A 13,421-nucleotide genomic window follows, 5' to 3' on the forward strand; every position below is an offset into this window, starting at 1 on the left:
CTCTTCCTCTCCTCCTAGAGCTATACACTCATTCTGTTAATGATGGAAGGAAGGACCATATTATTACCACAAAAACAAGAAACAACAAGTGTTGGCGAGGATGTGGAGAAAAGGGAACCCTCGTGCACTGTTGGTGGGAATGCAACTTGGTGCAGCTGCTGTGGAAAACTGTAGGAAGGATCCTCAAAAAAATTGAAACCAGAAATATCCTATGACCGAATAATTCCACTATTGGGTATTTACCCAAAGAAAACAAAAACACTAATTCAAAAAGATATATGCACTTCTTTGTTTATTGCAGCATTATTTATAATAGCCAAGACATGGAAGCAACCTAAGTATCTATCAATAGACAAAGGGATGAGGAAAATATGGTGTATGTACACAATGGAATATTAGCCATAAAAAAGGACGAGATCCTGCCATTTGTGAGAACACGGATGGACCTAATGGATTTCATGCTAAGTGAAACAAGTCAGCAGAAAGACAACTACCATACGATTCCACTCGTAAGTGGAATCTAAAAAAGACAACGAAGAGAGCCCAAATGTCCATCGACTGATGAATGGATAAAGAAGATGTGGTATATATATATACAATGGACTATTACTGAGCCATCAAAAAGAATGAAATCTTGCCATTTGGAACAACATGGATGGAACTAGAATGTATTCCACTAAGCGAAATAAGTCAGAGAAAGACAAATATTGTATGATTTCACTCGTGTGGAATTTAAGAAACAAAACAGATGAACGTATGGGGGGTGGGTAGAGAAGAGAGGGAAACAAACCGTAAGAGACTCTTTATGATAGAGAACAAACTGAGGGTTGATGGAGGGAGGTGGGTGGGAGATGGGCTAGATGGATGATGGGGATTAAGGAGGGCACTTGTTGGGATGAGCACTGGGTGTTGTATGGAAGTGATGAATCACTGAATTCTACTCCTAAAACCAATATTGCACCATATGTTAACTAAAATTTAATTTTTTTAAATTCTAACAAATAAAATAACAACTAACAAATGAGTTAAGCAAAAACCAGAATCAGACCTTTAAATACAGAGAACAGAGGCTCCTGGGTGGCTCAGTCAGTTAAGCATCTGACTCTTGATTTTGGCTTAGGTCATGATCTCACCGTTTGTGGGTTCAAGCCCCGCATCGGGTTCTGTACTGGTGGCTCGGAGCCTGCTTGGGATTCTCTCTCTCTCACCCTCTCTCTCCCCACCCTGCCCCTCCCCTGCTCTCACACATGCGATCTCTCTCTCTCTTTCTGTCTCTTTCTCTCAAAAATAAATAAATAAACATTTAAAAAACATACAGAGAACAAACTGATGGTTGCCAGAGGGAAGGAGGTAGAGGGTTGGACAAAATGGGTCAAGGGGAATGGAAGATACAGGCTTCCAGTGATGGAATGAATAAGTCTCAGGAATAAAAGACAGCATAAGGAATATGGCCGATGACATTGTAATAGCGCTATAGCGGGACAGATGATAGCTACACTTGGGGCGAGCATAACGTAATGTGTAACCTTGCAGAATTACTATGTTGCACACCTGAAACTAATGCAATGTGTCAACTATACTCAAATTTAAAAACAGAAAGAAAGAAAAAGGAAAGAATGACCGTATTACTGATCCCCTTTCATGGTGATGGGAGGTGAGGCTCAGGGAGGTACGTAACCCGCCCACAGTCACAATGTTCATAAGCCCGGACTCCACCTCCAGCGTATCTGCCTCCAGCATGCATCCAGAGACTTCTCAGTGACCACCGCCCTTGTCCACTGCTTGCTCTCCCAGGAGCTCATCACCGCCTGGTACATTGGGTTCCTGACGCTCATCCTTTCTTCATTTCTTGTCTACCTGGTTGAGAAAGACGTGCCCGAGGTGGATGCACAGGGAGAAGAGATGAAGGAGGAATTCGAGACCTATGCAGATGCCCTCTGGTGGGGCCTGGTGAGTCACCGTCTTGAAGGCCCCCCATGGGGACTGACCGTTAGAGACAGAGAGGTGGAGGGCGCGGCATGGGTGTGCTCCTAGGTGGCAGCCGCGTGCACGCACAGGTGCGCGCACTTGGAATGGGCTTTTCCTTAGTGCTTACAAGTGATGGGAATAGTCAGCGCCCATCATCACCCAGGGACCTTACTTCATTAGTTGTAGGCTGTTATCCGCTGAGCCGTGCATGTGCAAACAGACGCAGTGGCAGGTGCACACACGTGCACTCAGACCTTCAACGCACCTGGAGACCCACAGCCCCGTACCCACCAGGGACACGTGTTACGAACACCAGCAGTTTCCGAAGGCTTACTTTGCTCCAGAGCATTGCTCTAAAGTCCTTCCTGATATTAACATATTTTAAACACAATTTCTATTTTGAGTCCCTTTTTTTAAGTGGGGAAACTGAGGGGGCGACTGGGTGGCTCAGTCGGTTAAGCGTCCCGCTTCGGCTCAGGTCATGAGCTCGCAGTTTGTGGATTCAAGCCTCACGTGGGGCTCCGTGCTGACCGTTCAGAGCCTGGAGCCTGCGTTCGATTCTGTGTGTGTGTGTCTCTCTCTCTGCCCCTCCCCTTCCTCTCAAAAATAAAGATTAAAAAGAAATTAAAATAAAATGGGGAAATTGAGGCATGAAGCGGTTAAGTATGTAATGAAGCCAAGACAGATCCCTGAGCCAGTTAGTGGTGGAACCTGGGATTTAAACTCCGGCAGTCGGGCTCCAGAGGCCACATGCTTAACCGCTCTGCTTTCCCATTCTCCATATTCATAAGTATGTGTGCACGGTCAACTACACTTGTAAACACACCCAGGACTATACAACACCCATCGGCACAGACAAGTGCACACATACACGATATGTATAAACGCACTCATAGGCAGGCATACATTGGGAAACATGGCACTACCCAAAATCACGCATATGTAAATATGCCAAGAATGCACATGCATGTGTTTGCAATTATTTGAAATGTTTGTTGGCTGATCGACTATAGGTAGGAAATCCGTAACTTAGAAACAGGTGTGGTCTCCAGGCTCCCACGTACTTACTTGGCACTTGGTACCTGGTCTCCCATGGGGGAAACATCCCCAGGCAGCACAAAAGGCCGACAGGTGGAGCTCAGCTGACTTCCCTCTCCCCGCGAAGGCTCATGTCTGACTTCTTCTCTCTTCAGATCACACTGGCCACCATTGGCTACGGAGACAAGACGCCCAAAACGTGGGAGGGCCGCCTGATTGCAGCCACCTTTTCCTTAATCGGCGTCTCCTTTTTTGCCCTTCCAGCGGTAAGTACCTTCGATGTTTACCCTAGAGTGACACGCGGGACCCCCTCCGCCGCCCACCCGGCCCCAGCTGAACCTCCTAGGTGGACGCTAGCCCCTTAGACCCCCTCAAGTCCACGCGCTGGGCTGTTTCAAGTCCAGTCCCCAGGCTGCCTTCTCTAAGCTCAGTGAGTCCCTCCCTCCTCTGGGCCTGACTCTGCAAAGGCATCTCTGACCCCATGCTGCCTCCCCCCACCCCGCCCCCCGACTGCAGACTGTGAGCTCCCTGGGGGCTGAGATTGTATCTCCCACCCACGTTTTCCCCAGCGCCTTGCACGTGGCAGGTCCTTCGTCAATGTGAGCTCCCTTCCCTTGTCCTGTCATTTCGCGTCCTGGCTTATGTAAAAACAATTCATTTCCCGCCAGAGTGAGTCTTGACCCGTGATAGAATAACCCACCAAAGCCCGGCGCCCATGAGCGTAACAGTAGCAACAGTCCTAGAAAGCACTTGTCGGACTTACCCTGTGCTGGAATCGTGCCAAATGCTTTACTTACGTCATGTCATTGAATCTTCATGACAACATCGTGAGTTTGGTGCGGTGTCTGTCACCATTTTCCAGATGAGAAAACTGAGGCCCAATTAGGTCAGTCAAGTTTCCACAGTCACAAGGCTCTTGGGTTGTGGGTTCTGTCTCTTAATCGTGAGGCTGGAAAGAAACTTCTTAGGGAAAAATCGCCCTTCCTCACCCCCCCCACCCCCCACCCCGGTTCATCTCCCAGCCTTCCTCTTTAGCGATACTCGTCCTCCGCGGTAGCCCTACCTTGTCTGTTTTTCCTAAGCTCTCTGACCTTGGGCATATGACCTTTGCGAATCTCAGTCTCCTCATCTAGAATAGGTTGGGGGCTGTGGGGGTGCCACATGGTCTCCTCTAACTTAAAAAGGGCGTGGCTTCTATCCATGTAATCCACGTGTGAGGCCGACCTGGACACGAGAACAGGTCACAATTCTGGGAACTTCTGGTAGAAGTCTTAAGGGACAATTCCAGCACTAAAATATTTTTATTATTCTTTTAACATTTACTTATTTTGGAGAGAGAGAGAGAGTGAGCACGGGGCGGGGGGGGGGGGGGCAGAAAGAGAGGGAGACAGAGAATCCAAAGCAGGCTCCCTGCTATTAGCTCAGAGCCCATTTCGGGGCTCTAATCCACAAACCATGAGGTCATGACCTGAGCCAAAAGCAGATGCTTAACTGACCAAGCCCCCCAGGCGCCCCAAGCGGCTAAAATATTTTTAAATTCCACTCAACATTTACTGGGCATCTGTTCTGTGTCATATTTCTTCTTACTAAACAGCTCCTATACATGATTTCACTTTTTCCGTAACAAAATTAGGAGGAAGGTACTATTAGCCCACTTCCCGGTACAGGACGCCAAGGTGCAGTAGATAAGTGACTTGCCCAGGGATCTCACCACTAGAAAGCGGCAGAGTCAGGAACTGAAGCCAGGCCTTCCTGACACCGAGATTCCACTTAACCCAAAACCTACTCCCTGGCAGAGAAGAAGGGGGCCTTTGTGGCCCTGGGAGTGGGGGTGGGGCCCCCAGAGAGGCCAGCGGGGCTGACCCGGGCCTGACTTCTCCCTCCAGGGCATCCTGGGGTCGGGGCTGGCACTCAAGGTACAGGAGCAGCACCGGCAGAAGCACTTTGAGAAAAGAAGGAAGCCGGCCGCTGAACTCATTCAGGTCTGTCCTCCTGGGGATAAGCCGGGTCGGGACTGAGCTCATGTCTGTGGGGGGGCCGGGGGGCTGTGTGTGCTTGCACCACAGTGGGCGTGCCTGGGACTGAGGACAGAGCCCAGGACCGTGCTTGCTTGTGGGCGGCTATGGGCGTCCTGTCTGTGTGGCACCAACGTGACAGTCCCAACGTTCTCCCATCCACGTTTGAAGACAAGCGAGAAAGAGACATGGGACTCTGAGAGGGACCAAGGCATCAGCTGTTTTACTAACCGTATTGGAAAATTTGACTCTGGGTCCATACTAGGCTTCTCCTCCTCCTACTTCCCACCCCTCTCCTGACCTAGGGACCCACAGGGAAGCGCAGACCTAGAGTCCAAGGACTTAGCTCATCAGCTACAAGGAAATGTGGCCCCTCACATCTGCCAGTGGGGGAACCCGTGAGCCAAGACAGAAAGAGATGCCTTACGTGTGCCCAGTACGGGAGAGTGGGCCGTTGGTCCTGACCAGTAGACCATCATGCACCAGTGGATGTTGGACGCCGGCCAGATCCATCACTCCTGCCCTGTGGGCTGGATGTGGGGAGAATAGTGAGAGGTGGAGAGAAGGGTAGACGTGTTCCTGCTGAAACCTCAGAGGGAGATTCTGCTTCATGGTGTTGTGGGTTGTTGGGAGCACAGAGAAGAGGAGGGTGGCGTCCCCCGACTACAGCTACGTGGGACCGAACGTGTGCCTACCATGAACCTGTGTTACGGTGTACCCTCGTGTACGGATGGTCTCTGCAGGTCTGCGGGTCTGACACCAGATGGTACACGATGTTATTCTACGTAGTGAAGAGTCCAGGCCAGTCCCAGTCTCTAAGGGTCTGTTCCGTTACCCCCCAAGCCCCAAACCATCATGGTATTCCTGAAGTTCTAGTATATTCGAATCGAAACCTCATCTCCCAGGCCGTCTCTTGCACCCAAAGTGGCACAAAGATAGTGTGCACCCTCCTCCCTGTTTGAGAAGTCTCAGGGAGCCTTGCAGCCAGAGTGAACCCTGCTCCTTCTGGGGATTTTATGCCCAGCCCTCTCCTCTCCTTCCTTCGCATTTCTCCACACCCCGATGGCCCCAGTTATGACTCCAAGATGGTGGGTCAGGGAAGGTTTTCTTCCCCAAGGAGCTACAAAAAGCCAGGAAGCCTGGCTTCTCTGGATATTACCTCAATTGCATATTTAAACTCTTAAGAGTCAGGGGCTTCACAAATGTTTTAATGCTGTGGGATTCTGTGTGAGTGTTTCAGTGCTGTCCGGTCATTCCAGCCCCTCCCTTCTCCTCCTTAGGCTGCCTGGAGGTATTATGCTACCAACCCAAACAGGATTGATCTTGTGGCAACGTGGAGGTTCTATGAATCAGTCGTCTCTTTCCCGTTCTTCAGGCAAGTGACCACCTATCTGAACGCTCAGGGTGTGACTGACCATCCCCGCCGTGGGTCTGTGTTTGTGCCTGTGGGCTCCGTAGTTTCTTGGAGAACAGGGCTTGGTTCCCAGACTGCGCCACACATTCGAATCACCTGGGAGCTCAAAAAACTCCCCCAGTTCACGGGCCACACCCCAGGCTATTTGATCAGAAATGCCAAGAGTGGAGTCCAGGGATCAGTACTTTCTTAATGTGTATTTATTTTTGAGAGAGAGAAAGAGAGAGTGCAAGGGGCAGAGGGAGAGGGAGAGAGAGGATCTGAAGCAGGCTCCGGGCTCTGCATTGATAGCAGAGAGCCTGATGCAGGGCTCGAACTCACAAACCCTGACATCATGACCTGAGCTGAAGTTGGATGCTTAACTGACTGAGCCACCCAGGGCCCCCCAACATCAGTAATTTTAAAGCTTCCCAGGTGGCCCCAGTGTGCCACCAGTGGTTACCAACTGGACAGTGTGGAGGGGCTGAGAAGAGAAGGTTCGATCATTGTTTGAGCAGGGCCGGGGTCTGAGGAAGTGGGAAGCCCAGGCAGTGGGCCTCGCTCACAGTTCTGGATGCTTCCCCTGCCTGGCCATGGCCTGTACACCCACAGACCGTTCTAGATGCTGGGAACAGGCAGGCGGAAGAAGCAGCAGGAGGAATCCTCCAATGACCCGGAGATGTCGTCTTGTGTTCTTAGAGGCGGTAGATTAAATTAAAGGCCTCGGGGGGGGAAAAAATGAAAAGCGTTGCCCACAGCCAGCACCTGTAAAAAGGACGAGAGAGAAATTAATAATCACTAGATATCCAGTCCATCCAAGGTATCCGAGTTCATACTTCAATCAGCCCTCCCAGGCAGCCTAGGAAGCAGGCCAGAGGATCCCAAATGTTAAGAGGCATTAAAATCCGTGGAGGGCGGATGTCTGGGTGACTCACTTGGTTGAGCATCTGCCTTCGGCTCAGGTCATGATCTCACAGTGCATGAGTTTGAGCCCACGTTGGGCTCTGTGCTGACAGCACAGGGCCTGTGTCTGGTGTTCTGTCCGCCGCCCCCCTCTTTCTGCCCCTCCTCTGTTCACACTCCCTCTCTCTCAAAAATAAATAAACATTAAAAAAATCAGTGGAGGGCTTTGGGAGCTCGGGTCCTATACCCGCCTCCAGCCATTTCCATGGTGCTGGCCTAATAAAGCATCTTGGACAGATGCCCCAAGGCGAGTCCGACAGAGTGGCTCACGGTCTCCTCCCGGCGACAGGCTGAGTGGTCGGGTCACCAGGCTCCTCTCACAAGGGGGTGAAGCTGGGGCTCAGAAGCTTGGGACATTTTGGCCGATGTCTGCCATGTCAAGAAGCCCCCAAAGCCCGTGATCTCTTCACTGCCTGGGCTACTGAAACAGACTGTGCTTCTCCAGGGTGTAGACGCTGCCGTCCTGAGCCGGGAGTTTATGCGTGTGGAAGGAATGCAGAATTGCCGTCGGATTCCTGGTTGGGAGGGAGAGTGGAGGGACCCCGAGCCTCACCCCTGAGCTGGGCCCTGCTCTGAAGCCCGTTTCTGCCACAGGCCTTTGGTTTCAGGGATTCTAGTGCGACCTGATCACAGCCAAGTGGCCCTCTCGGTCCCCATCCCACCCTCCCACCCACCTATCATGGGACCTGCAACCAGTGTCAGAACCCAGCCTCACATATCCCCTCACCCCTATCGCCAGATTGTGGTACAGATTTACAGAAATTCAAGAGACCTGGGTTCTTCTGGCTCGTTTCCCTGCATAAAACCTTCCAAAGGATGACCGTGACAAGGAGAATAAAGTCCAAAACCTGACCATGAGCTGCAGGGCCCTGAAAGCTGACCCCTGCTTGCCTTCCGTCTCATTCCTGCAGAGGCCATAGTGGCAGGTGCAGCTTTCTACTCCGAGCATCCAGTCCACCAATCACAGGTGACCAGCAAAGGAATCTAAACTTGATCCTGAGGGCAGAGAGAAGCCGCTTGAGCCCAAGGATGGCATGATCAGATCTGTGTTTCAGGAAGATGACAGGAAGGGTGTGGAGGCGGGCTGGACAGGCTCGGGATTTGAGACGAGGAGACCGGAGAGCGAAAGAGTGCAGGATTCAGGGTGAGAGCCAGCCGGGGCCTAGCCCAAGGTAGATGCTTCAGAAGGACGGTGGGTGGAGGACCAGAAAGGGAATAAGAAGAGGGGGGTATCTCAAGAAGTTATGACTGGCAAAGGAGTCAAGGGGATGGAAGAATCAAGGCTTCCAGAAACCAGCGATGAAGCTTGGGTTCCTAGGCTGCGTCTTCTTACCTGCCATTAGATCCTTTGGCTCAGGTGATGGCCTCTGAGGTTTCCTTTGATTCTAAAATTCTGTTTTTGCCATCAGCATTTTGGGTCGGGGATGACATCGGTTTTCTTTTGGGTCACAAGAGCCTTCACAGGGGCAGGCGGCCTCCCTGGTAAAGGACAGAGTGACCTTGGACTTGGAGACGATGTGCAACCACACTGAGCTCAGAACCAAGATGCTTTCTGTTTGCTGGGCAGCCCCAGGTCTTGGCAACAGGCCTATTCTTTTGGGTTGATTTATTATAAATAAGGCATTGTCCTGGCTGTCAGAGACTCGGAGGAAGATGCTCTGTCGCAGGGCTGCTGTGATAGGGGAATGGCTTTTAAACTGAGAGAGAACACTTCTTTCTTTCATTCTTTCAAGGACAAAAGTATAAAGTCACTAGCAAGACTTAGCAAGTCCAACCAGAGTCACTTAGCAACCGTTCTGAAACAAGGCAGTCCCTTGGGAAAAAAACGTCCCTGAATGCCAACCCCCTCCATACGTTCAGCGGTAAAGGTGATAATTCATTGGTGTGTCCTCACCTGTCCCCTATAGGTTTTTGTCTCTTGTTTATGCTTTAAAAACATATTGAGGTATGTTTCATATGCTGTAGGAGGGTCTCACACTAAAAAGTACCCCTTGAAAGTAAACAATTTAGTGGTTTTTAGTGTAGTCACGAAGTTGAGCATTCATCACCAACTGTCTCGTTCCAGAACATTTTATTGCCCCAGAAAGAAACCCTAAACCCATTAGGAGTTACTCCGCTCCTCCTTTCCCCCAGCCCCTGCAAGCTCTTGCCTATTGTCTGTTCTCTATTCTACCTATTCTGGACTTTTCATATAAAAATGAAATCTCATAATATGTGGTCATTTAAGTATGGTTTCTTTCACTTAGCATGTGTTCAGGTCTCATCCAGGCTGTCCTGTGTATCAGAAATTGATTCCTTTGTATGGACGAGTAATATTCTATTACAGACGCTCTGTTTTGTTTATCCGTTCATCAGGTGACGCACATTTGGGTGGCTTCCACTTTTTGGCCGTTATGCTGATGTAGTCGTTGTGTGGACATAAGTTTTCAATTCTCTTGGGCTTATACCTGGGAGTAGAATTGGTAACCCTCTGTTTAACTTCTTGAGGAACCACCCGACTGTTTACTGTGGTGGTGGCATCATCTTGTATTCCACTGAAAGACTTGAAGAATGATGTTATTTAGGGGCGCCTGGGTGGCTCAGTCGGTTGGGCGTCGGACTTCGGCTCGGGTCATGATCTCGCGGTCCGTGGGTTCGAGCCCCGCGTCGGGCTCTGTGCTGACCGCTCGGAGCCTGGAGCCCGGTTCGGAGTCTGCGTCTCCCTCTCTCTCTGCCCTTCCCCGTTCATGCTCTCTCTCTGTCTCAAAAATAAATAAACGTTAAGAATGATGTTATTTAGCCCAGCCCTAGGAGTGGGGCCGTATCAGTGTTTCTGGCTCAGTGCAGCCCTCTGTGAATTCGCAGGATATATCTGTTTAGGCCTAGCGCTGATGGATGATGGTATTGCCTTTTTGGTTTTTATTTTCTGTTACTATTTAAAATTGTAAACTCATCGCTTCTGAATTAGAAAGAACTTCAGAGGGCTATGAATCCAAGCCCAGATCTTCTGATTTATTGGCCCAGGGAGACTGTGTCTCCTTAGTGCACGTAGGCAGTGGGAGTCTGAGACGGTACGGGGAGGACCTTAGGGGATGGTGGTTGTACATTGTTATGTGTAAGCACAGATGAGGGCAGACATTAGAAACCACATGTCGAGGCACCTGGGTGGTGCAGTCGGTTAAGCGTCCGACTTTGGCTCGGGTCATGATCTCACAAGTTTGTGAGTTCAGAGTTTGAGCCCCACATTGGGCTCTCAGCTGTCAGAGCGGAGCCAGCTTTGAATCCTCTGTCCCCCTCTCTCTGCACTTTCCCCTCCTCCCCAAATAAATAAACATTAAAAAATTGAAAAAAAAAACAAAACCCTTACATGTTGCCTTCCATTGACAGGGAACCTGCATACCATTTGGTTCCCTAAAGGCAGTGGTAGAATTATCTACGGTACATCTGTGCCAATGTGGTCCCCCTAGCCAGATGTGGCTTTTGAGCCTCTGTCTGTTACTCACGCAATTGAGGAATTACATTTTCGGTTTTATTTCATTTCAACTTAAATAGTCAGATATGACCAGTGGCTACCATATTGGACATTGTAGCTCTAAAATCATTAGACATTAGAACTAAAATGGAGATAAGACTTAGGCCCCACAGGTAGAAGCCTCTTGACCAAGAAGACCCAGTTAATTTTATGTATAACCAGAACCTTTTCCTTTTATGACCAGCGGCAAGATCACTAGAGTGCTTAGCAATGGAGAAGGGGGACATATCCAGTCATCCTTCCCTTTGGCCAAGTAACATGGGTCCGCTTTCATACATGCTAAGTCATTGAGTCTTTAGAATGCCCTGGAAGAGCAGAAGAAGAGGTAACTCCATTTTCATGTGCAAAATATTATAGGTGAAGAATCCAGAGCAACAGTGAGGTTCATTAGCTTGCTCAGTGTCGCCCCCTAGTAAGTAAAGAGGAGAACCCAGGTCTTATGCCGAAGCCCATTGTTATCTCTGGGAAGACGGAGTTTTTCAGGGAGAAAATTGGGTAAAAGTAAGATGAGACAAGGGTTACTGGGACAATAATACCTATTTCTGAAGACTCTTGTCACGAAGGTCAAATTGAATAGGATGTGTGGAAGCACCTTTTACAGCACCTGGTTTACAGCAGGTGTTCAGTCTCCTCTGGTTGAATCTGGCCCGGAAGGAAGTATTGGTGTTACAGCAGGAAACGAAGACACTAAGAACCCATAGGAAGCCACTGCTAGTGACCACAGGGCTGAAACACCCTGTCTGGAATGTGGTTACAGATCTTTTCTTTCTTTATCCCATTCATTCATTCATTCATTCATTCACCAAGCCTTTACTGAGCCTCTCTCAAGTGCAAGTATTGTGTTTGGCATTGGGGATGTAACCGGCAACAGAAAGGGGTCCACTGTGCTGATTCTGTCGCAAGGTTGATGGAGACACGAACGGGGAAGTGGCCCCTGGATGTTTATCGTTTGGGGGTTGTTGGAGCCTTGAAGCCAGCTCACAGGGAATAAAGAGTGACATGAAATGAGCATGTGGGGACAGGAAGTGCACATGACAGCTGGAGAGTAATGTGGGGCCAGGGCATTTTCCTTGACAGGAAGGGTCTAACAGAGAGGGATCAATGTGGATATGGGGGGAAGGAGAAGGACTGGAGGAGAGAGCAGGCAGAGGTGTGGGTTCTGAAGCACGAGTGGAGGATGGGCATGAGTGGAGTGTGAACCTGCATCCGTGTGCTCAGAAGGAAAGCCCAGGGCGCAGGGCCAGGTGTATGTGGCTGCTGACCTGGCGATGGGACATGGGGAAGCTCTCTCTCAGTGAGAAGTGAGTCAAATTCATAGCCTGGGAGGGAAGCCAGAGGTGGGAAGTGTGACGATAGAGACGGCATGGAATCCTTGTCTTGGAGAGTGAGGAAGAAATGGGGGTGGGGGGCTCTGTCTCTTTAACATTGCTCCCCATGGCACCCCAGCGCACCTCTTGGCCTCCACCCACCCCCACCCTTTTCTTCTCCTCTCAATGTTCTCCCCACCTCCAGAGTCAGACATCCAGAGCATTCTAGAAAGGCAGAGCGCTTTCTGTGCACATGCTTCAGGCAGAGAGATGGGCCCAGAGGAAGTGACCTGCCCAAGGCCACCTGGGACTCCGCCTGGGAGCTGAGCCCTGAGCTGGAAACCCCCCAGCTTGTCCCTCTGCTTCTCTGCCATGATGCTTCGTATTCTCTCCCCATTTCTCCCATAGTCCACTTATTCATTCAGTATTTATTGTGCCTTTACCATGTGCCAGGGTATTGGGTGCTCAGATGGCAGGGCTGGGAACGACAGAGGGCCTGCTCCAAGCAGCTCACAGACTACCAGGCAATTATAAAACAGTGTGATCAGAGCACAGTGCCGTGTGCAAAGAGATTCAGCCTAGACCCTGGGGCTTTGGGTAAGAAACTCCAGGAGGGACCCCTCTGGCTGGAATTTGAAGAATTAGCAATACAGTTCTGGGCAGAGCCTGGGCAAAGGCTCAGAGTCTGGAATGTGTGCATACCCCACGTGGCCTCGTGGTCAGGACGGTGGGCTTCCCCTGGGTTGGAAGCCTGAGTCTGCTACTTCCTACTCCTTCCTACTTCTGCTACTGTAAGACCTTGAACAGCTTTCTTAACCTCTCCGTGCTTTAGTTTTGTCAGCAGGGAAATGGGAACGATAATACCACTTCCCTCATAGAGTTGTTTTGAGGATTAAATGAGTCGATCTATAAAAATAACTTAACATGGTATCTGCCTAATAATTATTGCTCAATAAGTATTAGCGATGATGGTGGTGAGGTCGACTATGATGGCGTGGTGGTGACAGAGCGATGGGGTGTGTGGCTGCTGAGTGACGAAATTCCTGGTTTCCTGGCCTGTCCCCACTGCTACACAAATCCCCTGAGCCCAGCACAAGGCCTGGGCCAGAGGAAGTGCTCAGCAGCCATGCTCTGGGTGAGGAAACAAACAGCGGCCCGGAAGAGGCCCGAGAATGCAGAGCCACACCCTTGCGGCAGGGCCTGGGGTCTGGCTGGGGAAACCCGTT

The 13,421-nt window shown here is 50.2% G+C and overlaps 1 protein-coding gene and 1 long non-coding RNA gene across 2 annotated transcripts in view; one reads left to right on the forward strand and one right to left on the reverse strand.

The window, feature by feature from the left end:
* Positions 1-13,421, forward strand: part of KCNQ3 (potassium voltage-gated channel subfamily Q member 3) — a 314,443-nt gene that overhangs the window by 266,628 nt on the left and 34,394 nt on the right. Inside the window, exons 5-8 of the mRNA XM_027063888.2 lie at positions 1,795-1,950; positions 3,162-3,272; positions 4,893-4,988; positions 6,302-6,396. Of these exons, the coding sequence (XP_026919689.1) occupies positions 1,795-1,950; positions 3,162-3,272; positions 4,893-4,988; positions 6,302-6,396 (458 nt within the window). The remainder of the gene's footprint in view (positions 1-1,794; positions 1,951-3,161; positions 3,273-4,892; positions 4,989-6,301; positions 6,397-13,421) is intronic.
* On the reverse strand, positions 1,276-9,047 carry LOC128312919 (uncharacterized). The gene is made up of 3 exons (XR_008292876.1): positions 8,711-9,047; positions 3,037-8,373; positions 1,276-1,857 (listed from the first exon to the last, which is right to left on the reverse strand). It is a non-coding gene; the product is annotated as an uncharacterized LOC128312919 (long non-coding RNA).

The sequence above is a fragment of the Acinonyx jubatus genome, chromosome F2 (assembly GCF_027475565.1).
Source record: "Acinonyx jubatus isolate Ajub_Pintada_27869175 chromosome F2, VMU_Ajub_asm_v1.0, whole genome shotgun sequence".
Taxonomy (NCBI): Eukaryota; Metazoa; Chordata; class Mammalia; order Carnivora; family Felidae; genus Acinonyx; species Acinonyx jubatus.